The 8,644-nt window shown below is 42.0% G+C and overlaps 1 protein-coding gene across 5 annotated transcripts in view; it reads right to left on the bottom strand.

The window, feature by feature from the left end:
• Positions 1-1,059: 1,059 nt before the first annotated feature.
• The window catches only part of LOC102374992, a 372,914-nt gene continuing 365,329 nt past the window's right edge, over positions 1,060-8,644 (bottom strand). For all 5 annotated transcript variants that reach the window (XM_025210185.1, XM_025210186.1, XM_006028752.3 and 2 more), the window contains exons 5-6: positions 7,708-7,824; positions 1,060-5,013 (exon numbers count right to left, since the gene is read on the bottom strand). In XM_025210185.1, coding sequence (XP_025065970.1) covers positions 4,982-5,013; positions 7,708-7,824 — 149 coding nt within the window. In that variant the 3' untranslated portion in view covers positions 1,060-4,981. The remainder of the gene's footprint in view (positions 5,014-7,707; positions 7,825-8,644) is intronic.

Here is an 8,644-nt window from a genome sequence, read left to right as displayed (position 1 = left end):
AGCAGTTTCAGTCCTTAAAGGAGCAGGCACCTTAGTGCCCTGGGACAACTTGCTTATCAATTTAATCTACATGGTTTAGATTAACCTGTGAAGATTGACCAGATTCAGCCTTGGGATTTTTGACTATCTGTACTTAGACCTGGAGTGCAAACAGGCCTAGGTAGTGCCAAAGAATAGCAGAGTAGGGCTGTGTGAAGCTTCAGTCCTTGATTCGATTCAGTGGAAATTCGGCCTGATTCGGTGGCCAAACCTCCAAATCCGAATCGAATCAGAGGACACTTTCATCTCTCCGAATCGAATCAGAACCCTCCGAGTAGGTTCAGAGAAATTCGGAAAGATTCATAGACTTGGACATAGACACAGCTTTAAATGTTTTTTCTAAATACCTCAAGATAGTAGGGGCTCATGAGTGATGCAATGCTGGGGCACATAGAGCGTCCCACAGAAGCGCAGGTAGCTCCCCAGTGCACTCTGCAGCAGACCCAGAAGACCCAGAAGTGGACCAGAAGCACTTCCAGTCTACTTCTGGATCTGCTGGGGAGCATGCTGGGGGCCCCCCGCCCCCCCCCACCCCGGCTGGTGCCTTCTGCATCGGGGGGGGCACAGGAGGTTCGGGGGGGCTGCCCAGCATGTTCCCCAGCAGACCCAGAAGTACTTCCGGTCCACTTCCGGGTTCACCACTGAGCACATGGAGGGCCCCCCCACACTTCTGTGGGACGCTCCATGTGCCCCAGCATTGCTGCGTTCATAAGCCATGCCTACTACCTCGAGGTATGTAGAAAAACTTTTAAAGCTGTGTCTATGGCCAAATCACTGATTCTCCAAATCAGCATCGAATCTTCAGCTTTGGATTCAGCCAAATCGAATCAGGGACAGTGATCTGAATCAACGAATCGAATCACTGTCCCTGATTCAGGCCGAATCCAAATGCAAATTGAATAAGGCCCACTTTGCACACCCCTATACCAGAGCTGTCTGAGAAATAGAAGCCCATTGGACAATTATGGAGGCATCAAGAGGAGAAAAGAAACAAAGAAACTGCTAAAATAAAAGGTAGCAACCAAATGAGTTTACTTGGAAGATGCAGTCATCATGGTATTTTTTTATCCATAAAAAAACACTTTATTGAATAGAGGAATTTATTTACAACAAGATACATAAGGACATGTAGTTTAACAGGTTAGCCCAAAACATGCACTGTGAAATGTTGTATGAAGATAAGTTCCTGAAATGTGTGTTCTGAAATCAGTAGTTACATGCAAGAAGCACAGCTTAGGATAAAGGGCAAAATCAGAAAATAAATGCTCTTACTTTATATGCAAATAAACACCTGAGTTTGAGACAACCCACTTGGATGAAACTCTGCATGTCTGTAAAAATTGGATTTGAGATCATTACCAAGTGTCCTGTTCACTGGATCCTCGCACATGTAAGTGTGTGTATACCAGGACTTAAGTGCCCATACTATGAATGAGATCTAAAATCCCACCTGTTTGTTTATACACAACATGCAGATCAGGAATTATTAAATGCGAAACTCCCAGACTTGTACAATTTGAGTCCTAAACCACTGGAGACATCACCCAACAACATCAGTGATCTGACCACAAAAAATATTTGAAATGCTCCACCGTGGAACATTGACACCATCAAACTATTATGTATAAAACAGATACATATATACACAACAGAGGTTGCTACTGAAGATCCCTGTTTACTGTTTCACAGTATTTGAATTTGTTGTGGCATTTTCTAAACATGAAAAAGAAATAACTCTACTACATCTATGCACCCAAGTGACATACAATGTATATTTTAAATTTTACTGGGATCTACAAAACCCTTTCTGAAAATATAATCAGTGCTCGCCTAAAGTGGAAATGATTCATGAACCACTCCTCCACACCCCGCACTCCCTCCACCTCTGCCCCTGCCCACACCCACCTGCAAAGGATATCCAGTCCGGCATGAAGGAAATTAATAGCACAAAGCCACACCATGACATCTATCCCCTCAGTGCTTTGCCCTGCTGTAGAGCCAGCTGTTCTGCTGCATCAGCACTTACTTTTGCTGCAGAGGGGATGGAGACCTTCAGTGAGGGTAAGTGCAGGCAGCTGGCCACTCTGGGGACAGAGAATTGTGGCTTATGATCAGGGCTGGGTTGGAATGACCCATGCCAGCAAAAGGTTAGACCCCTGTCCTAATGAATATCTAAAAAAAAAAATGGATACCTGGAGATTACCAGCTTTTTTTGAAGCTTTTGAGGTCTGACAGCACATAGACATTGTCAAAATTTGAACACCTAGTGACAGCTTTGGAAAGGGTTTCTCAGATTAGCAACAATACAGATGCTAACAAAGGTGAGACAAAGTGTTTTGGAAAAAAATAACAGTGAATTGGTAGTAGCTTCTGCCTGTTTCAAGAACCAAATGTCAGCACAAAAGCTTTTTATATTTCTGAAATTATTTTTTTGTCTCATTTTGTTTGGTTTTGTCACAGGCCTTTGCACTCCCAGGTTTGACCATGACAAGGTTTAAAAATTGCAAGATATCACACATGCACCCCTATAATTCATGAGATTCCCTGCTAAACATTGCAGACTCGTGTTCACAGTTGGATGAGCAAAGTGGAAAAAGAAATGAAGACAATATTTATCTGGAATTTTAAGGGACTTTGAATTGGTGTTGCTTTGTAATCCTTTCATATCAAATTACTGTGACCATCTAAACAACTTTGTTTTGTCACAGAGGTCCATTGGTAGCAACTACAAATGCAACGTGCATTTTGTTGCACCAGAAATGCTTCTTTGCATGAGATGGAGGAGGAGAAAAGTGGCTTGTCTGAACAATCACAGACTAATGAACAGCAGTGAACAGCACTGTTTAATCTCATTCATTCACAAAGATCTCTCCAGTTAATTCAGTTTTTTAAAAAGCACAATTAAGTACACAAAAATTGAAAAGAACAATCTAAGATAAGAAAACTGCAGTAGTTTTGGATATTAAGCAAAAGAAAAAAAACATATATTGATTATGAATTCCCTTATTATTCATGTAGCAGTCACCTTTAGCTTTAAAACTTAGCAATTGAAAATCAGAGTGCACGCCAAACAAGGAAACTGATCCTGCACAGTTTGGTTAAAAGGAAATAACTTTTTTCCTACATTCTGATTTTTTTTGTAAAAAAGGTGTGCACCTTATTTGAAGGAACGTGCTATGTGAGTAAATATGATATTCACTTAGTTGTGCTTAAAAGTTGTGTATCATGTATATTTACACAAACATCTGAGGCCTCATTCAATTCAAACCTGAATTCTAAACTTTTACATTTATCGGTAGTTCTAATTTAGCATTGATAGGCCCTGTTTCTTTACCTTACATTGGTTGAACTCTAGAGAAACTTTTCAGAAATAAAGCACTATGATGAGGTTGTCTACCAGCACATTTAGAAGTCACCACTTGGCCTCTGAATGAAATAGCACTTCAATCTGTCTGCAGATCCAGAAACATCATGGCCCTTTATTTTAAGAAATGATATTCCCTTAAAAATTGTTTGTTTTAGGAGAAGACAGGACAATCAAGCTTCTTATATCCATAGATCCAGGATGGTCAAAATAGGGTCCATGGGCTGGAGGCAGCCTGCCAACTGGTTGTATCTCGCCCACAGCTGCCCCCAAGGTACTCCACAGGAGGCTGAGCCCCACCAGCCCCAGCCCCAGCCCTGGCCCAGCTTCCTGGCAGTGCTGCTCCTGCTGTAGCCACTCAGGTGCTGCTTGGCCCTTCCTGCCCCTGGTGTGTCACTTTGGGCAGCACGTAGCACAGGGAAGTGGCAGCAGCTGTAGGGATGTGCACCAGCTACCACATGTCCAGCCAATTGCCTCTATATACACTACTAAGAAAAGCGTGTATCGGGACAAAAATTATTTTTAGAAATAAAATTAAACATGTTACAGTAGATGTTTGATGATTTTTAGTATCTGATTTTTTATTTATAATTGATTAAAATGATATATTCTGAAAAATTATATGTGTGCAGCTCATGCCAGGTCATCACAACTCACTTAAGCGGCCCACCAGCTGAAATTGCCCACCCCTATTTTAGATTGACTATTGACTTTTTCAATATGTTTATCTTTCTCTAAATAACAAAATAATCTGAAATTACCTGCACAATGTGGTTTTCTTTAGGGTACATACCAGAGGACTGAGAACAGTTACAGTAATGCTGCAGTTTATTAGGGACTTAAATGATGAACAGAAAGAACCTGCCTCAGGTTTTCAACACGCAATTCCTGAATTAAGCTAGGATTTCTTGAACAATTCTGAGAAAATTGGTAAAAGTGCTTCCAAATTCTGTTCAGCTAAAACCTGGCCTGCAAAAAGTTCATATTAGAATCAAATGGATTTTTTTAGCTTTCATCTTAAATACCACAAACTATAGTGAAAAAATGTGAGATTGAGGTGGAATCTGTAAGACTATGTAATTATTTTGTTAAAACCCAGAAGTAGTCATTACAGCTAACCTACCCTTTACATACACTTAGTCCAGAAGCCCGTGTTTAATAAGGAACAGGATATTCTACAAAGTTATGGCCATTGAATTGTCCTTATTTTCATCAATTCCAGAAAGGTTCCCGGATGGACTAATCGTTTAGTTAATGAAAGCCAGGATCTGAACAAAAGAGTTCAGCCGGTTCAAGAAATGTGCTTTTGAACAGGTTGAATAATTCTGAAGATGAATCCTCCCTCTAGAGTACCTGATGCTTTGTAGAGCTCCAGAAAGATACTATATCCCACTAAGCAGTTGTATGATGTTGACTAGGACTTTTCTTCAGTAAATGTGTTTCAAAGGGTATTAAAATGCATTACAGTGTATTTGGACTGCTCAGGATGTAGTAAATTACTTTCCTCAGCTACTTTTAGCAGTCCTCTGATGCTGGTGGAGTCCTTTCCGAATTGAAGACATTTTTTTTTCTTCCACTTTAGATGTTTTCTGTTCCTCGCCGCCACGTTACTGCAAAGTTGAGGGTGAAAGATACCATTGAGACCATCAGGAATACAGCTTCATTTATACACACACATTTTTTGTGCTGTTAAAATAATCAGGGACAGAAATGTGGAGACTGAAGTCCTTCATCCACAGAACAGAGAGCAAGTACGGACAGAGGAATAGACCAGAGCAACACCTCAGCTGTCATGCGAAGCTGGATGGTATCCCTGGTATTCCAGACAACAGGGAGGTTTTGTGCTAGATTTAACACCTGAGATGGTCATGCCTGAGTTCGTGTCATTAAGGGACTATTGCAGAGGGGCAGATACAGAGTACTACAAAATCAAAAGCTGCCTCAAAATCAAAAGCCTGGATGAGTGGAGTCTTAGGACTGCAACAGTGGCTGATGCCACAGGCCAACATCAGGAGTATTTGTAGAATGTGCGGGTGCCTGGCCTATTAATAGTAAGGTACTGGAGCCAGTGTGAGGGCGCAGAACCAGCACTCGGTTCAGGATTCAAGCCAGAGGTGCAACTAGAGATTTTGGATCCCTGTGTGAGTGGTTGGGCTTGGTGCGGGGAGGATCCTGACTGCTGGAGAGCATGGGGGCAGAGGGCAGGGGAGAGTTCACTAGAGAGTCTTACCTCGCACTATGCAGACTCTCTGGGAGCTGCTATTCTGGCACTCCCTCTAAATCTGTGCCCAGGGTTAGTACCCCACTCGCACATCCCTTGTAATACTACTTGCACACCCCTAGTTATGCTACTGATGAAGCATCCTGACAAAGCACAAAGACTGTGGGAAATGTGAATTCCCTATACTTCATTTTAATGGCATTGTCAGTCCTCTTTTGTCAGAAGGCCCAGAAATTAGCAACCCCGTTTCACCTTAATAATTTGACTGGGATAGGCATTGAAAAGATGGGACTAATACTAACAAAATGATGGAAGATTTCAGAAATGAATTTCTTACCCCTTCCAGTCTCCTTAAACACTATGCCCTATGCTTTGTGCCTCTCAGGTACCTCTGTGTCCTCTGCATCACACCTACAGCCACTTCTTGGTCCCTCGGTATTAAACATAACGTAAATTTAAGCAACTACTTCCAACTAAAAATCTCCCCACTCTGGGTCATACCACGCTACAAGCTGGATTTGGTACTGAGCTGCCTCATCTAGCACTCTCAGGTAGTTTGGGTGAGCTTATCTGCTGCATCCACCCCCTCCAGGAGCTCCTCTCCCTGAAAAATGCAGAGTCAGGCTGCACTCCTTGCTCCAGACACTGGGTTTATATGCCTCTAAGCACTACCCTTTCTGGTCAATCCACCTCTTAGCCACCCACAGGAGTTTCCCCTTTGCTTAATGGCTGGCCTGCCCCTGCTGCAGCCCCGCACAGCAAGCTTAGCTTGCTGCACTCTCCACTTAAAGTGCAAGGAGCCTCTGGCTCCCTGTCAGTGACCCGAACCCCAAAATCCCAGGCTTGAATATCCACACTGGCACCTGGTTTTCTATACAATATGTGTAGATTAGGCCTGGTGTCTAATTTTGAATGATGGCAGTGCCATTTTTGCACTGGCTTCTTCATTATTACGCCTATTTTTTACCTGAAAGCTCTGTCCCACATTCATCAGTGGATATGGCAGCATCTTTCAGCAGGTCCTTTAGCACAGGAAAAACTGAATAGTGCAGCTTTCCTCGACTACAGAAGTAAACTGCAAATCCTTCAGTGCAGGTGAGGCAGGGAACCTGTGCTTTTTTGCTATATCCATCAGGCATTGCCCATCCACAGTTTTAACACACTGTAACTGCAGATTTCTCACCTTGACTGCTAACGGGCCCTCACTAATGGCAGAACCTTCCTTTTAGCTCAGCTAGAGTAATAAGCTGCTTCCACTGATGCTAATGTCTTCACCTGAACCTATAGACTCTAGAGGACACTAGTAGAGAAAAGCCAGAATGTCCCTTTGTTTACTGAAGGAGCCTTTACAATTACAGCAAAGTATGAGCTCTGCTATTGTTACAATTAAGATTTCCTGATTATCAGTTAGTTTCCAAGGGCTCTAAATTCCACATGCTTATCTGGATTGTCCTGAAAATTGCTATGCCTATCAAGGTCCAGGGTAAGGACATTGGTCTAAATCTAGATTTGTCTGAACTAATGGGTCACAGTACCCACACTAATCACTGACTAACTGTCCCTTTACTATTGAATTTTCTGATGTTTAACAACACTTTGAGCATGCTGACACTAAATAGCATTACTTATTTTTCTTCGTTCACACCCTGTTGCATTATTTAAGAAACAATTTTCAGAAATTTCAAGTTTAGCCATTTTTCACATTCTATAAGGCACAGGGAATACGTGTCACTGTAGCTCCATGTTAAATGCATAAAAACTTCACTCAGAATGTTTTATTATTATTATTTTTAAAAAACCCATCCTTATTAGTGGTAGTTCTGCCTGAAACCTTTTACATAATGGCTCAGGTACTGACAAAACTCAAAATGCTGAGTGACAATGGGAATGTTACCATCACAGTATTGATTCCAATGGCCGTTCAATAAGGATGTTGAGGTTTTGTTTAAGGAATTCCAAGATTCGACCCCTTCCTTCCCCTCTTCCCCCAACAAAAAAAGAAGCTGGGTCTACTCTCTTAGTTCTGTTGATAGGAAGACATGTATATTCATAAGAAGCCTAAATTTGTATTGCCATACTGTACCTGGCTTTCTTCTGATGCATCGAATGCTGAGCACTAAACCACCTAGAATTACCAAGATTATTACCACAATAGCAACCATGTGTCCTGGTTCAGTTACGCCTATTATCTTCTCTGGAACTAGAAAAAACAAAACAAAACAATTTAAATGAATCAAATGTAGGTACCATAACATATACTTGCATTATAACCAAGAGTTAGTAAAAGTCAGACATGGTACTTCCGATGCTAAGCACAGACGATATTAATAAAAAAAGGAGGACTCATGAACTGGTGTACACCAGTGCACAGTTCCTAATTTAAAATTGTTCAAGCTTCTCTGCCATGACAAAAATGACTCTTAACTTTGACAGCAACATGAGTGCCCCTCACCAGTTTAAAAATAATAAAAAAGTATTATCTCTGATTACACACAATAAATATAAACTGCAGTGCTCTTATCCTAATAATGGAGATAGAGAAGGGGAGAATTAAAGACTGCATAAAGTCTACTGTGGTTTCACTCTTATTAGTAATTTTTCATGGCAGGCATTCAGCTATTACCAGGATACAATCCCTAGTAACCAGGTACACTTATAGAGAAGCCATAAGGTTACTTCAAGTTGTGTTGTGGCTGAACTGACCATCTGTGGCACTTGGGATCAAAAGAGTGGCAAAGGTGGCTACAAACTATGTCCTCCTGTCTTCTCAACTGCACAGACTGAGATGCTGGCCCAGCTATGAGGGCTAGGGACTAGGCCTGTGCAAAGCGGCTAGTATTTGCTTCGGATTTGGATTTGGCCGATTCAGGGGACTGTGATTTGATTCGGTGATTCGAATCACTGTCCTGATTCGATTCGGCTGAATCTCCAAATTACCCAGGCCAGGCCCATCCTCAGCCCCTCTCCCAGCCCGGCAGTGGCCACCCTGCCTGCCCCTGCTCCCAGCACTTGGAGAAAAA

This window comes from Alligator sinensis, unplaced genomic scaffold (genome assembly GCF_000455745.1).
Source record: "Alligator sinensis unplaced genomic scaffold, ASM45574v1 scaffold694_1, whole genome shotgun sequence".
In the NCBI taxonomy this organism is placed as follows: domain Eukaryota; kingdom Metazoa; phylum Chordata; order Crocodylia; family Alligatoridae; genus Alligator; species Alligator sinensis.
Note: the sequence above shows the minus strand (reverse complement) of the source record. Positions and strands in the feature narration are given on the sequence as shown.